This window comes from Martes martes (genome assembly GCF_963455335.1).
Source record: "Martes martes genome assembly, chromosome: 13".
Classification (NCBI taxonomy): domain Eukaryota; kingdom Metazoa; phylum Chordata; class Mammalia; order Carnivora; family Mustelidae; genus Martes; species Martes martes.
Genome location: NC_137901.1, coordinates 38,840,335 through 38,866,903, shown reverse-complemented (window position 1 = coordinate 38,866,903; position 26,569 = coordinate 38,840,335). Strand labels below are relative to the sequence as shown.

Below are 26,569 nucleotides of genomic sequence, written 5' to 3'. Positions count from 1 at the left end.
ATGCAGAATCTCAGGCACAATTCAGTCCTACTAATGAGAATCTGCATTTTTAAAAGTTTCCAAGGTGATGTTTGAGAAACCTTGTTCCTTATCACTACTGATTTTTACTACTTTTCCTACTATTGAGAAGAGTGTGGTAAAATCACCTGCTATAACAATGTGTCTCCCTACATCTTTTTTTTTTTTTTTAATGCCATTGGGTTTTGCTTTATGTTTTGAAGTTCTCTCACGTTCTTATGTTTAAAGTTGTTATAACTTTCTGGGAGTTGATTAAACTTATTCATCATTGTAAATTGATTCTTGGAATACTTTTTGCCTTAAACTCAATTAAGATAGTAATATAGCTTCATTAGTTTGTTTTTTGATGTCTATCTGGGAGATATTTTCAGTTTTGAAATTTCAATATTTTTGAGTCCTTATTTTTATATGCATCTGTTGTGCACATTATGTAGATGGATTTTTTTTTATCAGTTGAAAACATTTTTAAAGGTGGACCATTAAATATATTCACAAGTCACCAAAACATTGGGATTTAAACCACCATGTATTTGCCCCCAAATGTTTTATTTTCTTATTCTATTTTTGTCTTCTTTCACATTAGTTTATTTTCTCCTTTTCTAGTTTGGTGGTTATAATTTTGTTCTTATTCCTTTTATAGGAAATTCTATTAACTATCACATACAAACTTAGATGATCAGGTTCCAAAGACACTGTTAACATGCTAGACAAGAAAAGGACTTATGAAAATTTTTACTGTAGTTATCACATTGCCACTGAATTAAATATTTATTGTTGTCGTGAACTATTTCACTTTTACAACCCATGAGAATATTGTTGTTATTGTTTTATTTACTTATTTTTAAAGATTTTATTTATTTGAGAGAGTACAAGCAGGGCAGGGAGGAGCAGAGGGAGACGGAGAAGCAGACTCCCCACTGAGCTGGGAGCCCAACGGGACTTGATACCAGGGCACTGGGATCATGACCTGAGCTGAAGGCAGAAGCTTAACCAACTGAGCCACCCAGGCCTCCCCTGAAGGATATTTTCTATTCTCATAGAGTTCTTGATTTTTAATTGATCTTTAATATGTTAAATATATCTATAATCTAATTTTCATTTTTGCTGTTAAGAAATATACTGACCTTTTGACTGATTGCTATGAAACTATTCTATGCTTTGCTTTTAAGATCATCTCTTGATTTTGAAAGTCTGTTAATTTTATTTTATTAAGATACTTTGAATGTGGATCAATTTTTATTTATTCTGTTGGGATTTGTTAGTCTTCCAGTATTATTGATCTATGCATTATAATTATCATTAACCCTGGGCATTTTCTTTTATATAATATACATATAATCTTTTATAAATTAATATAAAAGATAAATATATAAATAATATATGAATATTTATATAAATAAATTTAATATAAAAATAAATATATAAATAATATGAATCTAAAATTTATATAAATTAATATATAAAAGATTAATCCATAAACTTTTCAAACAATACCTTGGTACCATTTTCTATTACTTCTAGGACTCAAACACATATTAGTTTTTCTTATTGTATCTTCCATGCCTCTTGATCATCTTCTCCTATTTTCTACATTTTCAAATCTTCTGAAGACTTTCTTCTGGCATATTATCTAGATAATTCTGTTGTGTTCTGGGTCTACTGTGAAAGCCATAGGTATTACCCCACAAACCTCCAACTATGAAAAGTGCAAATTACCCAAGAGCTCTGTGGTTGGTAAGCAGCTTCTGACAAGACTTTCAGTGATATCTGCCTTTTGATATTCTCTCCTAAAATCACTTCCCCTTGCATGTGGGCCAGATCCAGAGAGTTTCTTCTAATAAACAGAGTAAAGTAAAAGTGATGGAATATCATCTTTATGATTAGGTAGTAAGAGCTGTGACTTTTGTCTTGCTGGCACTTTCTTGCTCTATTGCTTATTTGCTCTGACGAATTTAGCTGCCATGTTTTGAGGTGCCCTATAGAGAAGCCCACATGACAAGGACACAATCTAGGCCAACGACCCTTGAAAATCAACCTGCTAACAACCAGGAGTGTGATAACAAGGAGTGTTTTACTTAATTTGGTCTGCTTAATCTATCATTTTCTCACAGAAATATTTAAAAACCTGATGCTAGTCAATTTATTCTTATAATGCTCTCAGCAGTTTCTTTACATATAACATATATGATTTTATAGTTTTTCTATCCTAATACTGGATTTTCATATACATACACACACACACACACACACACACACACACACACACATATATACACACATACATGTATTACTTTTTAAAGATTTTTATTTATTATTTACTTGAAAGAGCAAGAGACAGAGAGTGCAAGAGGGAGCACAGAGGCAGAGGGAGAAGTGGACTCACTGCTGAGCAGACTAACTGCTGAGCAGAAAGCCTGATACAGGGTTCCATCCCAGAACCCTGGGGTCACGACCTGAGCCCAAAGCAGATGGTTAACCTACTGAACCACTCAGGCGCCCCTAAGCCTGGAATTTTAAAACTCAGCAGCCTCTGCTATGGGAGAGCCTAGAGGGCAATAGGAAGCCCGGTCCCCACCCTTAAAGACAGAGCAGGATAAACAGCCACCAAGGATACAGCATAGAAGCAGCAGTTTGAAAAATGTCTGGGCATACAGGAAGGAGAATTATTTACTCATCTCACAGCATGTATCATAGGAGCAGGGATAGCAGGGAAACCTCTCCAGAAATAAAAGAGTTGGCAGGTGTCATTTCTCTCCCTTGCCCCCAGCATAAACACACGGTTACCTACAGGAAGCAGCACAGCAACAATGCTCCCTACTTATCTGTACCAAGCCCTAACCCCTCTAACTACAGCAGATCCATCCTTTCTAGTCATGCTTGCCATGTTGCTGCACTATGGCGTCCCTCCCCTAGAATACTGGTGCAAACCCTGCCAAAACCACATTACCTACCCATGAATTCTGCGGTACCTGAATTCTAAGAGCAAGGTTGGAAGGTCTCATTTTGCAAGCAGACCAGTGTGCACCTTGTTAAAATGCACCTCATCTAGCTGGGACCAAATATTGCCCACAAAAAGCAAAGAGAATTTCTGCAAATGACTGGACTGAAGGAAAGAGTGGCCAGAACACAACAGCAGGGCATAGGCAACACACATAAGAGACACTCCAGAAGTGCCAGGTCATGGGGAACACTGCAGGACCTCGTCCTCATAGGGCCATTACCTGCAAGAGCAGGAAACATAGCTTACTTTCCTAATATAGAAACAGATATGGAGAATTAGACAAAATGAGGAGACAGAGGAATATGTCCCAAATGAAAGAATATGACAAAACCACAGCAAGAGACCTAAGTGAAACAATGTAAGTAATATGGCTAGTAGAAATTTAAGATAATGATTATAAAGATACCACTGGGCTTGAGAAAAGAGTGGAGAACATCAGGGAGGACCCTTAACAAAGAGATAAAAAGAACCAATCAGAGATGAAGACTACAATAATTGAAATTAAAAATACACTTAATAGAATATATAGTAGGCAGAGGAAGGAGAGGAACAAATTAATGACTTGAATGACTTGGATGAGTAATGAAAAACAATCAAGCTCAGAAAGTGAGAGAAGAAAGAGTTATACAAATTAAGAATAGACTTAGGGAACTCAGAAACTCCATCAAACATACTAACACTTGCATTATAGAGATCCCAGAAGAAGGAGAGAGATAAAAGGGGCAAAAAATTTATTTAAAAAAAGAATACCTGAAAACTTTCCTATTCTGTGGAAGGAAACAGATATCCAGATCCAGAGGGCATAGAGATCACCCCAACAAAATCAACCCAAGGAGGTTCACACCAAGACACATAGTAATTAAAAAGGCAAAAAGTAGTGATAAAGAAAGAATTTTAAAAGTAGGAAGTGAAAACAAGGGAGTTATATACAAGGGAAACCCTGTGAGGCTATCAACACATGTTTCAGCAACAAACTTTGCAGGCCCGAAGGAGTAAAATGATATATTCAAAGTGGTGACAGGGAAATATCTGCAGCCAAGAATACTCTATCCAGAGAGTCTATCATTCAAAATAGTAGGAGAGACAAAGAGTTTCTCAGACCAAGGAAAACTAAAGGAGTCATGACCACTGAAACCAACCCTACAAGAAATATTAAGGAGGACTCTCTGAGTGGAAAGGAAAGACCATAAGTGAAAGTATGGAAAACAGAAAACACAAAAGTAGTAAAAAATAAGTGTATCCATAAAAATCAATCAAGGGATTTACAAAATAAAAAGACAAAAAATATGACACCATATACCTAAAACTTGGGGGAGAGAGGAGTAAAGAATGGGTTCCAACTTAAGAAACCATCAACTTAATCTACATTGCTATATGGAGAAAATGTTATATAAAAACCTAATGGAATCCCCTCCCCAAAAAAAACAGTATAAACTATGAAAGAGAGCAAGAGAAGAAAAGATCAGAGAAAAACTACAAAAACAACCACAAAATAAGTAACAAAATGGCACTATATCCATATCTATCAATAATTACTTTGAATATAGATGGACTAAATAGTCAAGAAGAAAGGCAGAGTGACGGAGAGATAAAAAATAAGATCCATCTATATGCTGTCTACCAGAGACTCATTTTGGAGCTAAAGACACATGCAGATTAAAAGTGAGGGGATAGAGAAACATTTATCATGCAAATGGGTATCAAAAGTAAGCTGGGGTAGCAATACTTATAACAGACAAAATAGACTTTTAAACAAAGAGTGTAATAAGAGACAAAGAAATATACTATAAAATAATAAAGGGGACAATCCAAGAAGATATAACAATTGTAAATATTTATATACTCAACATGGGAGTACACAAATACATAAAGAAGTTAATAAAAAACTTAAAGGAATTAATCGATAGTAATACAATAATAGTAGGGGACTTCAATACTCCACTTATATCTGTGGACAGATCATCCAAACAGAAAATCAACAAGGAAACAGTGGTTTTGAATGACATACTGGATTAGATGGACTTAACATTCTATCCTAAAATAGCAAAATACACATTCTTTTCGAGTCAAGTGCACACAAATATTTTCCAAAATAGATGACGTGTTAGGCTATGAAACAAGTCTCAACAAATTAAAAAAACATTTAAGTGATACTATACATCTTTTCTGACCACAATGCTATGAAACTAGAAATCAACCACAAGAAAAAAATCTGGAAAGACCACAAATATATGGAGGTTGAATAACATACTACTAAACAATGAATGGGTCAACCAAGAAATCAAAAAAGAAATGAATAATTACATGGAAACAAATGAAAATAAAAACGAAAGGATCCAAAACTTTGGGATGCAGCAAAAATGGTTTGAAGAGGGAAGTTTATAGCATTACAGGCCTATCTCAAGAAGCTAGAAACAAACAAACCAACCACCTAAACTTACACCTAAAGGAGCTTGAAAAAGAATATCAAACAAAACTTAAACCAGGAGAAAGAAAGAAAGAAGAAAGACTAAGGCAGAAATAAATGATAGAGAAACAAATAAAACAGTAGAAGAGACCAACGAAACCAGGAGCTGTTTTTTTAAAAGATCAACAAAATTGATAAACCTCCAGGCAGACTCATCAAAAAAACAAAAACAAAAACAAACAAACAAACAAAAGGCAGAAAAAAGAGAGGGGACTCAAACAAAATTACAAGTTAAAGAGGTGAAATAACAACAAACACCACGGGAATACAAACAACTGAATGAGAATATTATGAAAAATTATATGCCAACAAATTGGACAACCTAGAAGAAATGGATAAATTCCTAGAAATATATAACCTATCATAACTGAATCAGGAAGAAATAAAAAATTTGAACAGACTGATTAACAGAAATGAAATTAGATCAGTAATTAAAAAACTCCCAACAAACAAAAGTCCAAGGCCAGACAGTTTCAGAGGTCAATTCTCCCAAACATTTAAAGAACAGTGAATATCTAATCTTCTCAAACTATTGAAAAAAATAATAGAAGAGGAAGAAAAACTTCCAAATTCATCCTGTGGGGCCAGCATTACCCTAATACCAATGACAAATAAAGGCACCAATAAATAAATAAATAAATAAATAAATCCAAAAAAGTGTATCCATAAAAATCAGTCAAATCCATCCCTACCCCAAAAAACCAAACAGAATTACAGACCAATATCACTGATAAACATACATGCAAAAGTTCTCAATAAAATACTAGCAAACCAAATCCAACAATACAGTAAAAAAAAAAAAAAGCCATTTACCATGATCAAGTGGAATTTATTCTCAGGATGCAAGGGTGGTCCAATATTAAAAAATCAATCAGTATGATGCATCACATTATAAATGTATAAAAAGTATAAGGGTATAAAAAGAAGTACAAAAATCTTTTCAATAGAAGCATAAAAAGCATTTGACAAAGTACAACATCATGCATGATAAAAACTCTCAACAAAGGAGGTTTAGAGGGAACATACCTCAACACAATAAAGGTTTTATAAGAAAAACCCACAGCGACCATCATACTCATTAGGGAAAAACAACTTTTCACATATGGTCAGGAACAAGACAAGGATGTCCTCTCTCACCACTTTCATTCAACATAGTACTGGAAGTCCAAGCCATAACAATCAGACAACAAAAAGAAATAAAAGGCATTCAAATTTTTAAGGAAGAAGTAAAACTTTCACTATTTGCAGATAACATGATACAATATATAGAAAAGCCTGAAGACTCCACCAAAACACTTACTAGTTCTGATAAATGAATTCAGTAAAGTCACAGTATACAAAATCAATGTGGAGAAATCTGTTGCATTTCTTTTTTTTTTCTTGTTTCAGATTTTATTTAAACTCTAGGTAGTTAACATATATTTCTATACACTAATAATGAAGCAGAAAAAGGATAAATTAAGAATATTATCCCATCTATAACTGTACCAAAAATAATAAGATAACTAAGAATAAACTTAACCAAAGAAGTGAAAGATCTATACTCTGAAAATTATGACACTGATGAAACTGAAAATGACACAAAGAAATGGACAGATATTCCATGCTCATGGATAGGAAAACCAAATATTGTTAAAATGTCTATACTACCCAAAGCAATCTACACGTTAAATGAAATCCCTATTAAAATTCCAACAGCATTTTTCACAGAACTAGAACTAGCAATTCTAAAATTTATAGGGAACAAAAAAGACTCCAAAAAGCTAAAGCAATCTTGAAAAGGAAAAGCAAAGTTGGAGACATCACAATTCTGGACTTCAAGCTATACTACAAAGCTGTAGCAATCAAAACAGTGCAGTACTGCACAAAAACAGACATATAAATCAATGGAACAAAGTGGAAAACCCAGAAATAAATCTGCAATTATATGGTCGATTATTCTTTGACAAAGGAGGAAGGAATATACAACGGGGACAAAAAAGTCTCTTCAACAAATGGTGGTAGAAAAACTGGACAGCTACATGTGAAAGAATGAAACTGGATGACTTTCTTACACCATACACAATAATAAATTCAAAATGGATCAAAGACCTAAATGTAAGACCTGAAACCATAAAAGTCCTAGAAGGGAGCCCAAGCAGTAATTTCTCTGACACTGGCCATAGCAACATTTGTCTAGATAGATCTCCTGAGGTAAGGGAAATAAAAACAAAATAAACTATTGAGACTACATCAAAACAAAAAGCTTCTGCACAGTGAAGGAAATAATCAAAAAAACTAAAAGGCAATCTGTTGAATGGGAGAAGATGTTTGCAAATGACATATCTGACAAAGGGTTAATATGCAAAATATATGAAGAACTGACAGAACTCAACACCCAAAAAACAAATAATCCAATTAAAAAATGGGCAGAAGACACCAATAGACATTTCTCCAAAGAAGACATCCAGATGACCAATAGACACATGAAAAGATGCTCAACATCACTCATCATCAAGGAAATGAAAATCAAAACTACAATGGGATATCACCTTATACCTGTCAGAATGACTAAAATCAAAAACACAAGAAACAACAGGTGTTGGCAAGAATATGGAGAAAAAGAAACCTTTGTGCACTCTTGGTGAGAATGCAAACTGGTGGAGCCACCATGGAAAATAGTACAGAGGTTCCTCAGAAAGTTAAAAATAGAACTATCCTATGATCCAGTAATTGTACTACTGGGTTATTTCCCCCCAAAATATGAAAACACTAATTCAAGGTGATACATGCACCCCTATGTTTATTGCTACATTATACATAGTAGCCAAATTATGGAAGCAGCACAATTGTCCACTGATTTATCAATGGATAAAGAAGATATGGTGTACATATAGAATGGAATATTATTCAGCCACAAAAAGGGAATGAAATCTTGCCATTTGCAACAACATGGCTAGAGTTCAGAGTATCATGCTAAGCAAAATAAGTCAGTCAAAGACAAGAAACACTTGATTTCACTCATATGTGGAATTTAAGAAACAAAACAAGTGAGCAAAGTTGGGGGGGGAGAGCAAATAGAGAGACAAATCAAGAAATAGACTGGTTACAGAGAACGGAGAACTAATGGTTACCGGAGGGGATATTGGGTGGGGGGGAGATGGGTGAAATAGAGGATGGAGATTAAAGAGTACATTTATCATGATGAGCACTAAGTAATGTACAGAACTGTTAAATCACTATACTGTACACCTGAAAATAATATAATACTGTGTCTTAACAATACTGGAATTAAAATTTTAAAAAACCTATAAATAAAATGACAGAAAAACAGTACTTCAGGAATCTATACATATGTATATTACATATGTAAAAGACATATCTTAATTTATATATAAACTTGGTCATAAGATAAATACAGGTTATTGAGATTCATTCTCTTTACCTGAATTTTTAATACAGGAACATAAATTACATTTTAATCAATATTTTTGTTCTAAATGCTATAAGCAGCGTTAGTGAAAAATTCTTACTTGTAGGCTTCTATGGTTGTTTCATCATTATGAATGTCTTGCTCCATGTTTTGTCTAATTTGTTTAACATTCAATTTGGCATTTTCAACATTTTCTATAGCTTCTTCAAGTTCTTCATGAGTTTGTTTGTATAATTCTGTTGCCTAGAAATGAAAACTATTTTTGTTAATACATGAACTTAATGGGTAATTAAAAGAATTGGGCAAGAGAAAAATCAGAGATAGGACTTAAATTTAGGTAGTTTTGATCTAAAGAAAAAGTTCTTTACATCAATTTTCTTCCCATATTACTCTGTTTGGCACAGTAAATTTTTAGGTTTCCATTAGCCTGAAAAACATCAATACGAGGGATGCATAAAAGGTATTGAAGAAAAACATTCAATATTCCAGGTGACATGAGCAAAATAAAATATTGATTTTTTAACCTACAAAAGAATCATTACTTTTTATTGTTTTTATTGTTGAAATAATACTTTACTGTAGAAAAACCAGAAAACACAAATGAAAAAAATATGTGAAATCAACTGTAATCCTCTCGGGAATAACCATTATTATCTTAATGAAAGGGTCCAAAATATTCCATTTTTATTGTTTTTATTAATTGTCAAATATAAACATTCTCCCTTCCCTCTCCATTTCTCCATTCTCTGTCAACCTAGAGAAGAGGTGGTTGTAGTCTGGACCTCCTGCTGAAAAGCCCGAGGGAAGGAAGTACAAGGCAATGGGGAGTGAACAGTCCTCTCCCCAGTGGGTCAATTGGTAGACTGAAATAAAGCAATTGCCTCCTGAAAAAAGCAATAATGTTCATTAATTTTTTGAATAGCACAGGTAGTAGTAACCTCTACAAGATTATCCTTCAGGCATAGGAGTGTAGTCACATACATTTTAGTAGAGAGCAAGGAACACACCAGAATGATGAGCTAAGCAAAGAGAACGTAAGAGAATTCCTAATATCAAATAGACCATGTCCAACTTCTCAGTGCCTTTAGAAGAGGTAACTGTGGGCATTGCTGGGGTGATGGTCTCCATGTTGGGAACCAGGTTACATCATATGGACAAATTCATCTCCAAGGCAAGCTCTTGAGTTGGGTTTGTGTGGCACTGTTATATACTTCTGCCATTGATACTCCAATTGATGTGGATAATACTCTTGTGGCTCTGTGGCGTTATGAGGCTGGGCTGCTTGCAGAATTTGGAGGCAACACAGAACCTTGGAGCTTGATTTGCAATTACCTGCAATTTGCAAGATATGCAGTAGGGCTCAAGCACACGCTGACTAGAGGCCTTCAGTCCTTTAAGCAGTTTTTTTTTGTTTTTTGTGTTTTTTTTTTTTTTTAGCATATCTCTAGCCAGGACCTCAAAACTGAGTCAAGACAGCAGAATAAAATAAAATAAAATAAAGTTATATGATAAAGGACTATAAATAAAACACTACACTATACTTCCTCTGGCCCCTAGCAATCACTAATCTGTTTTGTTTTATGGATTTATCTGTTCTGGATATTTCATATAAATGAAATTATACAGAATGTGATTTTTTTAAAAGACTTATTTATTTGACCGAGAGAGATCACAAGTAGGCAGAGCAGCAGAGAGAGAGAGAGAGAGAGAGAGAGGGAAGCAGGCTCCCTGCTGAGCAAAGAGCCCAATGCAGGGATCAATCCCAGGACCCTGAGATCATGACCTGAGCCAAAGGCAGAGGCTTAACGCACTGAGCCACCCAGGTGCCCCAAGATGTGATCTTTTGTTTTTAGCTTCTTATTTAGTATAATGTCTCAAAGTTGATTTATGTTGTGACATATAACAGTATTTCATTTTTTAAAATTTCTTCCTATGGTATAGATATATCACATTTTATTTAGTCATTAATCAGGTGATGGACATCGGGTTGTTTCCACCTTGGGCTAATACAAACACTGCTGCCATGAACATTTATGTACATTTGTTTTTGTTTCTTGGTTATCAGTTTTCAGTTCTTTGGAGTATATACCTCAGAGTATAATTCCTAGAGCATATGGTATTCTGTGATAAACTCTTTGAGGAAATGCAAGCATCTTTTCCACAGCATCTGCAACCATTTTACATTCTCACCAGCAAGGTGCCACAGTTCCAATTTCTTCGCATAGACACTAAAACTTGTTATTTTCTGTTTTATATTTATTACCATCCTAATGGCTGTAAGTGTATCTCACTGTAGTTTTGGTTTGCATTTCCCTAATAACTAATGATGTTGAGCATCTATCTTGTTAAATGTTTGTTGCCTAAGTATCAAAAGTTGTTGGGAGATTTGAACACTTGATTAATATAGGATCATGGGTTGCTGTGCAGTAATACTTCATTGCCAGTTTAACCAAAGTGACAATAACATATTTTTTTAAGTAATATGATTTTTAAAGAACCATAGTCTTTCCTAAGTGAGGAACTTGTTTACTTAAATAATCAAGGATATAATAAAATAAAGCATAGAGAGTTATTTTAGTAGGACAAGGAATCTCTGTAATCTAGGCAGATGACACAAGGAAAAGTATATCTTTAATAACTTCTTTTAAGGGCAGATCAATAGTCCAAAATTATGTATTTATTTTAACAGATAGAAAACCAGATTCTAGTTTTGCATTAGTATAATGTTTTATATTAATGCTTTTCTTGGAAGTCTTATAAATAAACACATCAGACAATGGCCACCTTTGACCATAATAAATAAAATTGTCTTTTCACAAACCAAAAAAAAAAAAAAATGTTTCTTGCCTATTTGTATGTGCTTGGAGATATATCTATTCAAGTCCTTTGCCAATTTTTGATTTGGTTGTTTGTCTTGGGTTGTTGAATTTAAAAAGTTCTTTATATATTCTAGGTACAATACCCTTCTGAAATGTATAATTTGCAATATTTTTTCTCATTCTATAGGCATATATTTTTTACTTTTCTGATAGTATCTTTTTTACTTTTTTCATTGACACACAGTTGACACGAAAATTAGTTTCAGAAGTATAAGACAGTGATTCAACAAATCCCATACATTACACTGTGCTCACCCCAAGTGTAGCTACCATCTGTCATCATATAACACTAATACAGTATCATCGACTATATTGCCTAATCTGTACCTTTAAAAAAAATTATTTATCTGACAGAGAGAGAGAAAGCATGGGATGGACAGAGGGAGAGGAAGAGAGAATCTCAAGCAGACTCTGCACTGAGTGTGGAGCTTGACACGGGGCTCAATCTCACAAACCTGAGATCAACACCTGAGCCAAAATCAAGAGTCGGACACTTGACTGACTGGGCCATCCAGGTGCCCTTGTTATGCTGTACCTTTTATCCCAGTGGCTTATTTATTCCATAACTGGAAGCTTGTACCTCCCATTTCTCTCCATCCATTTGCCTATCCATCCACTTCCTCCCCTGGCAAACATCATCTTTTCTCTGTATTTATAGGTCTATACCTAATTTTTGTTTTTCAGATCCTACACATAAGTGAAATCATATAGTATTTGTCTGATTGATTTATTTCACTTAGCATTATATCCTCTAGAGGTCCATCCATGTTTGCACAAATGGCAAGATTTTGTCATATTTTATGGCTGAGTAATATTCTATTGTATATATATGTACACCACATCTTCTTTATCCATTCACCTGTCGAAGGACACTGATGTTGTTTCCATGTCTTGGCTTTTGTAAAAATCCTGCAATAAAAAAGGGGTACATATATCTTTTCAAATTAGTGGTTTTGTTTTACTTGGGTAAAACCCCAGTAGTGGAATTACTGGGTCATACGGCATTTCTATTTTTAATTTTTGAGGAACCTCCATACTGTTTTCCACAGTGGCTGCACCAACTTACATACCCACAACAGTGCATGAGGGTTCTTTTTTTTTCCATATCCTTGCCAACACTTGCTACTTTTTGTCTTGTTGGTTCTAGCTATTCTGAAAGGTGTAAGGTGATATCTCATTGTGGTTTTGATTTACACTTCCCTGATGATTAGAGATGTTAACCATCTTTTCACATATCTTTTCTTCTTTGGAAAAATGTATTTTCAGGTCCTCTGCCCATCTTTTAATTGTATTACTTATTTTTTGGTGTTATGTAAGTTCTGTACATATTTTGGATATTAACTTTTCATCAGATATTAATAGTGTCCTTTGGCACATAAAAGGTTTTCATTTTTTTATTGAGGTACACTTAATATACAATAATTTCAGGTATAAAACATAATTATTCAATATTTCTATATATTGTGAAATTATCACCACAGTGAGTCTAGTTAACATCCATTGCCATACATAGCTAGAGTTTTTTTCTTGTGATGAGAACTTTTAAGATGTACTGTCTTAGCAATTTTTGAATATATAATACAATAGTACTAACTATAGTCAATATGCTGTACATTAAATCCCCATGACTTACATATTTTATAAATAGAAGATTGTACTTTTTGACTCACTTTCCAGTCATCTTCTAAACCCTGCATCAGGCAACCACCAATCTGTTCTATCATGAAACTGTTTTTGTTTTTTTTTTTAAATATTTTATTTATTTGCCAGAGAGAGAGTACACACAAGCAGGCCAAGAGGCAGGCAGAGGCAGTGAGAGAAGCAGGCTCCCTGACGAGCAAGGAGCCCGATGCGGGACTCGATCCCAGGACCCTGGGATCATGACCTGAGCCGAAGGCAGCGGCTTAACCAACTGAGCCACCCAGGCGTCCCATGAAACTGTTTTTTTTATTTGTTTTTTTTTTTCTTTTGATTCCACATATAAGTGAGATCACATGGTATTTGTGTTCTTCTGTCTAACTTACTTCACTTAAATAATGTCCTCAAGGTCCATCCCTGTTGTTGCAAATGGCAAGATTTCACTCTTTTTTTAAGTGAGTAATAAGTGAGTTTTTTTAAGTCAGTAATATTCCATTATGTGTGTGTGCATGTATGTATGTGTGTATATGTATATATACACACACATGTGTATATATATAACACATATGTATATATACATATGTGTATATATTATTGTATACACATGTATATATACATATGTATATATTAGTGTATACACATGTGTGTATATGTATACACTAATATATATCCACATGTAGTATGTATACACACACACACACACACACACACACACACCCACACCCCTATACCACATCTTCTTTATCCATTCATCCATTGATGGACACTTAGGTTGTTTCAATATCTTGGCTATGGTAAATAATGCAGCAATGAACATGTGGGTGCACACATCTTTTCAGTTTGTGTTTTTTCCTCTGATAAGTATCCAGAAGTGGAACTGCTGAGTCATACAACAGTTCCATTTTAATTTGCTGAGAAACCTCCATTCTGTTTTCCACAGTGATTGCACCAATTTACATATTCAGCATACAAGGGTTCCTTTTTCTCTACATTTTTGCCAACACTTTTTACTTCTTGTCTTTTTGATAATAGCCATTCTGACAAGTATAAGATGATCTCTCACTGTGGTTTCGATTTGCATTCCCTGATGATTAGTGATATTGACAACCTTTTCATGTACTTGTTGGGTTATCTGTTATGTCTTCTTTGGAAAAATACCTATTTAGATCTTCAGCCCAATTTTAAGTCATATTGTTTTATTTTGGTGTTGAGTTGTATGAAGTTCTTTATTTCAGATATTAACCCCTTATCAGATATATGATTTGCAAATATTTTCTCCCATTCAGTAGATTGTCTTTCATTTTGTTGATGGTTCCTCTTGTCATGCAGATTTTTAGACTGATGTATCCCCACTTGTTTATTTTTGCTTTTGTTAGCTTTATTTTTGATGTCAAATCCAAAACAGCAAGTAAAATGAATGAACAGTAGCTTGACCTCTAAAACAATGTCAGATTAAAAAAAACAACTTGCAGAAACTTTTACAACGGTTGATACTATTTGAAAAACAAACAAACAAAACCACGCATTGGGCTTAAATATATACATAAATATACAAAATTCACCTCGAAACAGATTTTCCTGATAAGGTTATCTTTAGAGAGTGAGGAAGGAAAGTGGAATCGTTGAGAATATAGGACACACATAACAACTCTATTTACTTTAAAATAATAAAAAACAAATACGAGTTAAATTTGCTCATTCAGTGGCAGGTATAAATAATTTATTTTTCTATAACACAATCCCACAATGGGAGAGTTAAATGTTAATTATCATTGAAAAGATTTTATAGTTTATTACCATCAACAATAAAACTGACTGATATATTCTGCTTGCATTCTCTCCCAGTTTGATTTACAACTTCAAAAATTATCATGTTGTTCTAAATCTCCAAAATTCTATTAGTAGGTTGACTATTAATGCTCCTAAGTATAAAACAGAAGATGAAACAGTTTAAATGAGTATCAATTGATTGTATTATGTGTAGTTTAATAGTTCCTTTAGGAAATTAATAGTAGGTTAATTTTCAGTTAAAATGAAACATTTAAAGATATTAACTTCTTATAGCTGAAATATTTTGTACAACTTAGTAATAATCTATAAAATGCATATCCATTCATTTATTCATTTACCTCAAATTTTTTTGTTTGAAATTCTTTCAGAGCTTCAAGTTCTTGGTTCTGTTTTGAGTTAATTAGAGGACCAAATTTATTCATGTAGTCTATGTCTGCTTGAAGCTTTGCATTAACTTCTTCTAATTTTGCCTTTTGTTCCTCAAAATGTTTCCGTTGATAAGCTTTATCTTCAAGATGCCACTGTAATTCTACAATATCTCCCAAATAGGCCTCATGTTCTAGACATACAATAATAACAAAAGAAAATCTGATTTTAAAATAAGAACTCCAGAAAGAAACCTTTATTTGATAATAGAGACATATGAAATATCTTGGATTCAGAAATTACCTATCCATAAAGCTTACTAAATTTAATATAAGTTATCTTAGTGGTGCATTATAAAATATATTGCTTTTATCATTTATCATCAAAGGGATTAAAATATATGTTTTATAAGCTAAAAAGTATTCTAGTATGAATCCTGCCTATTACAACCAACCTATATACTGGGTTATGTATAACTATTCTATGAACTACAAAATGAGAAAAACTGCAAGAGTAGAGGCCTTCTAAAATTATCTAGAAGTAAAATGATGCGATAGGAGTTATAAATGTCAGAAAGGAAAAGGAAAAAATAATTACTATTTTCTGTTGATACAATTATATATCAAAACACAAAAAAATCAATTGAAAATTATTACAAATAGGACAGCTTATATTAAAAAATGCTTATTGTTGTAAGCCACTGAGTTCCAAGGTGATTTGTTACAAAGCACTATTGTAGTAAATAACATTAATTCACATGACTAAATGCAAACCCAAATTAGAAGATTTAACATTGCATTATTGCTAAGGTCTTCTTCCATAGTAGAAGAACCTTGTAAGCATTTCTATGGGACACAACTGTCTTCACACTCCGTCCTCTCTGAAAGACCCCCAGAACACTCTCCTAGACTCCCTTTCACCAGTCTCAACATTCATGTTCTTTCCAACTCTGAATATGCTTTTTGCTACTTCCCATTTGCATCCCAGGACTTTACTCCTTCAAGGTAATCTGTCTTCACCCTTCTCACATTGAGATTGTAAAACAGCAGTTCCTCGAATTATGTCAACATACCATTCAAATACATAAACCAGTACATAAGCCAGTCTGCGATTTTTTTTTTTTCTCTTCCATTAGGTAATCAGTCACTGGGAAGTACCCATGGACCCATGAATATAGGTTAAGGGAAGGACAGGGAATCTAAGGAAGCAGGTACAATGAAGAGTACCAGGGAAATCTGAGTCATTAGTTTATTTGGGCTTTCAGATGCTGCTTGGGTATAATAAATGTACATACTTTTATTTTGTAAGGAAACACAGCTGTGCATATCTAATTCTATATTTTTTAAGCTTATGTAACACCCTATTTCTGATGAAAAACTTACTTCTGATTATCTTTTTTGATAGGAAAAATAAAAAGATATTTGCTAGATTATTGGCTGCATGTTGGGTACCAGTGGCTGTCATTCTGTGGGGAAGAGGGGAATGCAATGGCCAAGTAGAAAGGAAAGTAGTCAAGGGTATAAAACCCCACCCTCAGTCTTTTCCATTATCTTCCATGGTCTCTTGCCACTAATTTCCAGTGGTTGAACCAGCAGGAAGACAGATTACAGAAGATATGTTTGATGCAGTCTGTTATCAATCAGACTCATGGATCACAAAACAGAAGATATAAGCATGAGTGGGCTGGTTAGGGGGATGGATGGATCTGGAGAACGGACCACAAGATATCTAAGAAAAAATGGAATTTCCTTAATATTTTCATAAATTATAAATGTAAGTTTTTACAAAAATTATTAAAAATTCTATTAACATCATACTTAATATTAAGGCTGCTAAGGAGATTAAGCATTTTTCTTGTTGCATAAGCTAGAGACTTTGAGAATCTAAAATCTTTAAGAATATATACTTCTGTAACCTATAAAAAAATTTCTAAAATTTAGAAATTATATCTTAAATGTATCAATATAAAGGCAATATATTTCTGAAAGCACACTACTTTTCAGGAATATTTTACAAACAGAAGGCACGTAAAAACTATATAGTAAAAATGAATTTAAATTTCATCGCATGTGTTAGCTACTTAAATAAAATAAAGCAGATGAAAATAAATTTCAGTTTTGTAAGTAAATCTTTAATAGTTTTTTAAAAGATCTTTAAATAGATTTTTTTTTTAAAGATTTCATTTATTTGACAGAGACAGCAAGAGAGAGAACATAAGCAGGGGGAGTGGGAGAGGGAGACCCAGGCTTCCCGCTGAGCAGGGAGCCCAATGCAGGGCTTGATATGGGGCTCGATCCCAGGACCTTGGGATCATGACCTGAGCTGAAGGCAGATGCTTACCTGACTGAGCCACCAAGGTGCCCCTAAAGATCTTTAAATAGATCTTTAAACAAAAGACAGCTCAAGCAATACATTATCACCAATGGCAAGAATGTATTCCATCACCGAAAATGCATTTATAAGGTATGGAAAATGTGCATATATGTAACTCAATTTAATTTTATTTTGGCAATTCCTTAAGTAGAACTTCATATAAACCACAAACTATAATATCTACTCTTATAAAGGCCATATGAGATTATATAGAAAATTATTAGCAAAATATTAAATAAAACCAGCTACCACCGACTATTCTACTACCACTGACAAGGAAAGGCTTCCCAAACAGTTTAAAAAATTGCAAGGGCGTCTGGGTGGCTCAGTCAATTAAGAGTCTGACTCTTGGTTTCAGCTCAGGTTGTGGTCTCAGCATTGTAAGATCCAGCTCTGCCTTGGGCTCCATTTGGCGTGGAGTCTCTCTCCAGCTCCTTCTGCCCCTCTCATACTCTCTCTCTCTCAAATAAACACATAAATATTTTTTTTAAAAAAACTCCAGATGACTCCTTGTGAATGTGAATGTGAATCTGCTCAAGAATCTACTGGGTTCCAGAATTTCCCAGGATGCCTATTCTGACCCTATTGTACCTTTGGTTGCCTCTAAAACACCAATATGTATGTAAGTATATATTTATAAATTATACACTTATGTTCTTATATTAGTAGAGTATGCACATCATAAATTCTATTCAAAAACCTTGTGAATCAGAACAAACTCATTCCAAGCCTGAATTATTTATTTTTATAAATAGCTATAGAAACCAAATGTTTTGTAAAATGTATACTTTAAAGTGTGAGTAGAAAAAGGCCTACTCTTACTTGAGTTTAGAGCACTTTTTGCATAATTTTTAGAATTAACTCTTTAGTAAAGGGCAACAAAGAGCATAGACAGAGGCAGAATTAAAATCTTCCAGTCTAGGCTCTGGGCAATTTCCTGCTTCTTGAGTTCTGCTTCAGAAGGGAGTGAACAAAGGGCGAGTTCAATCTGTGAGCTCAGTATTAATTTAAAAGGAGTAAACAGTCACTGAACCTACAGTTAATTTATTTTATTAAAATAACAGAATCGAGGAACCACTGGGAAACTCTATCTTGTCAGGTACAATAATAGCAAAATTAAAACCCCAATAACCAAGAAAGAAAATAAAAAGAATAAAGTTTATAAATATAAAAGTTCTAATGTTTTCTCACAACTCCCTAAAATGTGCACACTCTATTTGGAAACTATAGTTTTAGAAGACATATAACCAAAGGTATATGTAAGTGTTCAGTTTGACAAATAATTTAATGTCTCAGGGTAATAATAGCCTCCCTTTTCAAAAGTGTCTTAGTTTAAATGATAGGTTTATAAGCACCCTAATATAACCATTTATAAATCATGTGAATCCTGAATTAAAATTTCTAACTGAATTAAGAGTTATTTATAAACAAAGTCTAGCCTCAGTAGAATCATGTAGTAGGCATGCTTAATAGGCAGTGTTTGGAGAATAAAAAATCCAATACCTTTAGACTGTTTAATACTTTATCATAGGTCTCTTATTCTGTAGTCTAAAAGACCCAGTGTTTCCTTTTGAAACATCTCCAGCTTTACTGTCTGCTAGAAGTTCTCAATAAAATCTACTACTGAATTCTCAAAAGCAGATGCATGTTGCTAAAATATAATTTTAAAACTCTTTTATTTTCCTAGATTTAAAGATTTGGCCAAGGACACCAACTGGAAATCACTTAAATTTCTAAGTTTCAAGTACTCAAATAATGTAGTCATCATAGGAAATATGTGCCAAAAGTTTAAATGTCCCACAGGCACCATAAATACTATGTAATTACCAACAAACACCAAACTACAGAAGGTCCAGGTTTACTTACTGCAGTCCCAGCTATATAAATGTTATCAGCATTATCATTAATAGCATTTATGAGAAGTACACTAGTTTGGATGCAAAACAATATGGTCAGAGTTGACTTTTTTCCAGAGTTTCAATTGATTATTCATGCCTTTCAAACAAAATAAATGGCAATATGAAAAAATTCTTATTATTACCTTTCTGCACAGCTAATGGAATTTCTTGAAGTCTCCAGATTGACCAAGAATCAATTTTCATGTGAATCTTTTTCTTTCTTGATTTTTGTTGTTTTAAAGCTTCTTCAGCTTCTGCACGGTCAGTTTCTAGACTTTTAATGAGATGAATGGCCTCTGAGAGCAATGTTTTCATTTCCTGCTTTAATTCTGGACACTTTTCATCTTAAAATAGAAATATATATTCACATTTGTTAATGAATCAGCCTATAAACTAGGTGGTGGGAACACAGGTACTAATGGTATCATTTTTCTTTTTAATATTTATATGTTTAGTAAGAGAATTTTAGAAAAATGAATTATCCTTTTAAAGAGTTTTATTATAATATAATCATAACATTAATTATAACCTTTGAAGACAGATTTTAAAGTGAACATTTTGTAAAATAGTTAGGATAGAGGAATCTCAAGCAATATCTCCTTATATATTTTATCTAAAAATGTTTTTTTCATAAGCTATATTATAGAACTTTATTTTTAAATTATGCTTGTATTTCCTCTCATTCTATGACAAAAACAAATCATAATGATTACATCAGATAAATACTGAAAATCCTCAGATGGTTCCTAGAAACATGATATTGAATATTCCTTATCAGATAATAGCATCCCTAGTTAACCCTGCCAGAAATTCATTGTTTCCAAATTCCATTTATTTAGTTATAACACAAATTGACTCCTGTAATGAGAGAAATTTGTGATTCCTGGTTCACAGCTCTGAAAAGATACGGTTTAATGTTAACAAAATGATTAACATGGATATTCATTCACCTATTTATACTAGAAACAAGCAGAGAGCCTGTTATGTTCTGGGCAATACACTCTCTCCCTAGAGATAGATCAGTAAGAAAGATGGATATGGGTTCCACTCTGGTGAGATTTATACTTGTAAACAGTGACTTTTGCCAAAATGTGACATGACAAGAAGACATAAACAACACAAAGTGTCGAGAAAGGCAAAGCCTCAGAGAGCTGAGTCTAGAAGAAAAACAGTAAAACTGGTTCAAAACAAAGGCAACTAATAGACCTCTGCTTTGTTTTGTTTTGATTTGGACAATAAAGCAATAATTTTCTGCTAGAAGATATTACATATTGGTTATAAGTGCAAGCTCAGTAGTCACACAGTTTCTATTTCTAACCTAGTAAGCCTATCAAAGAAATTCAGCATGCTGCCTGAAAAGAATTCTTGAGAAACAGGTCTCTCTATTGTAATGCATAAAAATTATCGTTTATGGACTGGCCCTTGATTTGGCCTCTCTTTATTTGGTCTACGTCTTCTTTTTCCAGAATCTACCACATCCTGGACATTTTACATCCTTAACTGTCTGTTTTTTTCATGACAATATACACAGTGAACACTGTGTTCTCCAGCCAACTTATGATCTATTCAGTTTCTATAAAGAGATCCCAGTCTCAAATGTTTAATTAAATTAATGCCACTTAAATCACTTCTGATGTGATAAAAATATGTTTTACCAAAGACATCTATCATGTTTGTACATGATCTTCTGTACTGTTTTTATGATAGCATTCTAAAATAGATGGTGTGTTTATAACTTGAGATGCCTCCAATTCATTGTATTTAATCTCTCAATTTTTTTCTAGAATATCATCTCAATTACTTTTACTATTTCATATTGAGTAGGTGAGTAACCACCTGTAATTTTTTTAGCACAAACATTTAATTACAATAAATCTTGTCAACCTGATACTGTCTTGCACTTTGGGATCACATGTATGGTTTACAATAAACATAACTGCAGTTAATTTAACTGTTATTATGTCCATTATAATATTAATCTTCTCCTAGCATTTTTCATGTGAAAAATTAAGAAGTAACAAATAAGATTTTTTTCTTCAATGTAGATATTAATAGTGAAAAGGAAACAGTAAAAACAAAGCCTCACTATGAGAGACAACTTTGAAAACTATATATATGCAATATATATATAATATATGTATAATGTATACATATTATATATAAAGTACATGTATTAATCTTAATTTATACATATATAAACATTACATACAAACTATAATATAGTAGACCTTCCATGTCCAGTGTGGTAGTCATGAATCCCATGTGATTATTTACATTTAAAAAGTGTTAAAATTAAACTGAAAAATTAAATTCTCAGTCTTCCTAGCTATATTTCAAGCAGATATCATATATGGCTACCAGATGGTAGAAATAGAGAACACTTTGATTATCCCAGAAAGCACGACTAGATAGCACTGAATTACAGTTAACTTCTTGGGAGGTAGAGAGGGATCATTATATACTCAGGATCCAGACCAGTGTACATTATATTAAATATTTGTTGAATTTTGTTGTTTAATTAAGTGATATAGAAGGCTCTTTCCTCTCTCAGATATTCATAAGAATTATAAAACTCTTAAAAATGATTATTGTAAAAATTAAAAATATGTTAAATGAAAAGTCAATGAGCTTTTAAATATAACTTCATTTATTTAAGTATGAGGTACAATTTTACCTCTCTCTTCTGGTTTAACCTCTTTCGCTGGTGTAGCAATACTCCAGTCTTCCTTCTGGTCTTGTGTGGAAGAAGTTCTGCTCCTATATAAAGGGAAAAAAGCAATCAATTAATAAAGAACTATTATACTTAAAGTTTAAAGTTAGTAAAACAAATTTTAAGTGATCCTCTCACATTAAATTTTAAATATTTAGGGTAGAACTTACTATACATGCTAATGCTACTATATAAGAAAATAATACAGCAAAATTCTAATATGTAATGGGCTTTATATTTCATGGTAAATTAATAAAAACTCAAAATTTGTTACAAATGACCTAAAAATATTTGAGGGGATATTGAAGTTTTTTTGGTTTTGTTTTTCTTTTGTTTTGTTTTTTAAAGATTATTTACTTACTTGTTAGAGAGAGAGCAAGCACAGGCAGGCAGAGTGGTAGGCAGAGGCAGAGGGAGAAGCAGGTTCCCTGCTGAGCAAGGAGCCCAATGTAGGACTCGATCCCAGGATGCTGGGATCATGACCTGAGCCGAAGGCAGCCACTTAACCAACTAAGCCACCCAGGCGTCCCTGTTTTTGTTTTTTAAGAAAATGAATTGGTCTTCCCTAGATAGTGTTGCTATCAGAAAAAGGGGGGTTAATTGAGAATAATTTGAGAGCTATTTCTCTAACTTCAGTTTAGAAGTTTGGGGTACCACATAAAATCCAAGGACCAAAAACGCTTTTTCAGATTTGAAAGTTTTTTTTAAAGATTTTATTTATTTATTTGACACGGAGAGAGAGAGATCACAAGTAGGCAGAGAGGCAGGCAGAGGGGGAGGGGGAAGCAGGCCCCCTGCTGAGTAGAGGCCCTATGCAGGGCTCCACCCTAGGACCCTGGGATCACGACCTGAGCTGAAGGCAGAGGCTCAACCCACTGAGCCACCCAGACACCCCCAGATCTGAAATTAATAACATTTTAGCAAAATATCCAAATTAAAATTTTTTTTTTTCTAAAGAATTTTTCTAGGGGCATCTGTGTTAAGCATCTACCTTGGGCCCAGGTCTTGATCTCAGGGTCCTGGTATCCAGCCCTGTGTCAGGCTCACTTAGCAGAGAGTCTGCTTCTCCCTCTCCCTCTGCTCCTCCTCCCCCAGCCATTCTTCATGTACTTGTGCATGTTCTCTCTCTCTCAAACAAATAAATAAATATATATCTTTAAAAATGTTTCAAAAAATTGTTCTTAACATTTCATCATATTTAAAAAGAAGCATTTTTCCTCTGATAAAGGTTATCAGAAAAACAGTATCAACAACAAAGCAGGTAGTGATATTTTTATTAAGTTATTATTTTTTCTTATTAAGGAAGCATTATAAATTAAATGAAGTTTATACATACCAAAATCATATTATAAAATCCATATTAATTTACTCTTCTTAGCTATAACAGAATATAACATTCTAATGATAGTTCAATTTTTATAAAATTATGCATAAAATATTGCATGCTGCTTTAGCTATATGACATTGTTTCCTATATATTTGACTATAGTTTAATATTTCTGATGGCGGCATACTATTTATCTCATTGTTGTTCCACAATTTATTTAGAAAGCTTGTTTATTATGCGGTCAGGGAAATCATCATCTTTTCTCCATTAGTTCTAACTTCATTTTTAAATATTTTTGTTAAATAATCTAAGATTTTTTTCTTGCTTGTTTGAAAACTAAAAAAAGGTTGAATCAGTATGTTGCACACTTGAAACTAATGTAACATTGTGTCAACTATACTCAAAAATTGAAAATAAAGGAAACATTCACACCATAAAAAATAAATAAATAAATAAAACGAGGGTTGCTGGAGGAGGCAAGAGCACTTTCTGTAAGGTGCAGTGGGTGTATATGCAATTGATGAATCACTAAATTCTACTTCTGAAACTAGTAAAATAATAAAAATTGTTGCACATAATTGAATCCATTTTGTGTATTTTTTTCTAAAATTTAGTTTATTTTTAGACCAGCAAAATCGTTTTGATTCTTTTTTTTTTAATTTTTTTTTTTTTATTTGAGAGAGAAAAGGAACAGGAACAGGAGGAGGGGCACAAGGAGAGGGAAAAGGACTCCCTGATGAGCAAGGAGCCTGACATGGGACTTGATCCCAGTACCCTGGGATCATGACCTGAGCTCAAGGCAGATGCTTAATTGACTGAGCCACCCAAGTGCCCAAATCTTACTTTTTTTAAATTGAGGCAAAAGTCCCTTAACACAAAATTAACCATTTGAAAGTGTAAACTTCAATGGCATTTACTACACTCAATGTTGTGACTATCATCACCAACTAGTGCCAAAACATGTTTATTACCTTAGAAGAACTGCCCCTCATTTTTTTTTTAATATATGGAACACTTCATGAATTTGCGTGTCATCCTTGCAGAGGGGCCATGCTAATCTTTGTATCGTTCCAATCTTAGTAAATGTGCTGTTGAAGTAAGCCTCTTATTTATTAAACAATCTCTCCCCTCTCCTTCTTTCTACCAGCCTCTGGCAAGAATCAATGTGTTTCCTATCTCCATGATTTACCTGTTATAGATATTTCATATAAATGGAATCATGCAACAGGTAACCTTTTGTGTTTGGCTTCTTTAACTTAGCATGGTGGTTTAGAAGTTTATCCACATTACAGCATCTATCAAAACTTTATTACTTTTTATGGTTGAATAATATTCCATTGTATAGCTATACCACCCTTTATTTATACATTAGTCTACCAAAAAAATGTTTTACTTAAATTCAATTAGCCAACATATAGTACATCATTACTTTCACACGTAGTGTTCAATAGTGCATCAGTTGCGTATAACACCCAGTGCTCATCACATCACGTACCCTCTTCAATGCCTATCACCCAATTACCCTATCCCCCACCAACCACCCCTCCAGCAACCCTCAGTTTGTTTCCTATAGTTAAAGTTTCTCATGGTTTTTCTCCCTCTCTGAGACTTCCCAATAAGTTTTCCCTCCCTTCCCTTATGGTACTCTGCACTGTTTCTTATATTCCACATACCAGTGAAACCACATGATAATTGTCTTTCTCTCACTTATTTCACTCAGCATAATACCTTCCAGTTCCATCCATGTTCATGCAAATGGTAAGTAATCATTCCTTCTGATTGCTGAGTAATATTCTAGAGTGTGTGTGTGTGAGTGTGTGTGCACGCGCGCGTGTGTGTATCCATTCATCTGTCAATGGACATCTCAGCTCTTTCCACAGTTTGGCTATTGTGGACATTGCTGTTATGAACACTGGGGTGGATGTGTCTCTTCAGATCAATACATTTGTATCTTTGGGATAAATACCTAGTAGTGTAATTGTTCCGCCACAGGGCAACTCTATTTTTAACTTTTTCAGGAACCTCATACTGTTTTCCAGAGTAGCTGTACCAGCTTGCATTCCCACCAACAGTGTAAGAGGGTTCCCCTTTCTCCACATCCTTGCCAACATTTGTTATTTCCTGTCTTGTTAATTTTAGCCATTCTGACTGGTATGAGGTAATATCTCATTGTGGTTTTGACTTGTATTTCCCTCATGGTTGAGTGATGTTGAGCACTTCTTCATATGTCTCTTGGCCATTTGGATGTCTTCTTTGTGGAAATGTCTGTTCATGTCTTCTGCCCATTTCTTGACTGTATTATTTGGGTTTTGGGTATTGAGTTTGATAAGTTTTTTATAGATATTGGATATTAGCCCTTTATCTGATATGTTATTTGCAATATCTTCTCCCATTCTGTAGGTTGCCTTTTAGTTTTGTTGACTGTTTCCTTTGCTGTGCAGAAGCTTTTGATCTTAATAAAGTCCCCAAAGTTCATTTTCACTTTTGTTTCCCTTGCCTTTAGAGACATGTCCACCAAGAAGTTGCTGTGGCTGATGTCAAAGAAGTAGCTGTCTTTGTTCTCCTCTAGGATTTTGATGGATTCTTGTCTCACATTGAGGTCTTTCATCCATTTTGAGTTCATCTTTGTGTATGGTGTAAGATAATGGTTTCATTATCTCTTTCAGTTTCATTCTTCTACATGTGGCTG

General features: G+C 33.7%; 1 protein-coding gene across 1 annotated transcript in view; it reads right to left on the bottom strand.

Annotated features, from left to right (window-relative positions):
* CCDC178 (coiled-coil domain containing 178) overlaps window positions 1–26,569 on the bottom strand; it is a gene marked incomplete at both ends in the record, with an annotated part of 413,121 nt that overhangs the window by 343,096 nt on the left and 43,456 nt on the right. Inside the window, 4 exon segments of the mRNA XM_080821927.1 lie at window positions 8,999–9,141; window positions 15,545–15,765; window positions 19,987–20,187; window positions 22,518–22,600. Of these exon segments, the coding sequence (XP_080678053.1) occupies window positions 8,999–9,141; window positions 15,545–15,765; window positions 19,987–20,187; window positions 22,518–22,600 (648 nt within the window).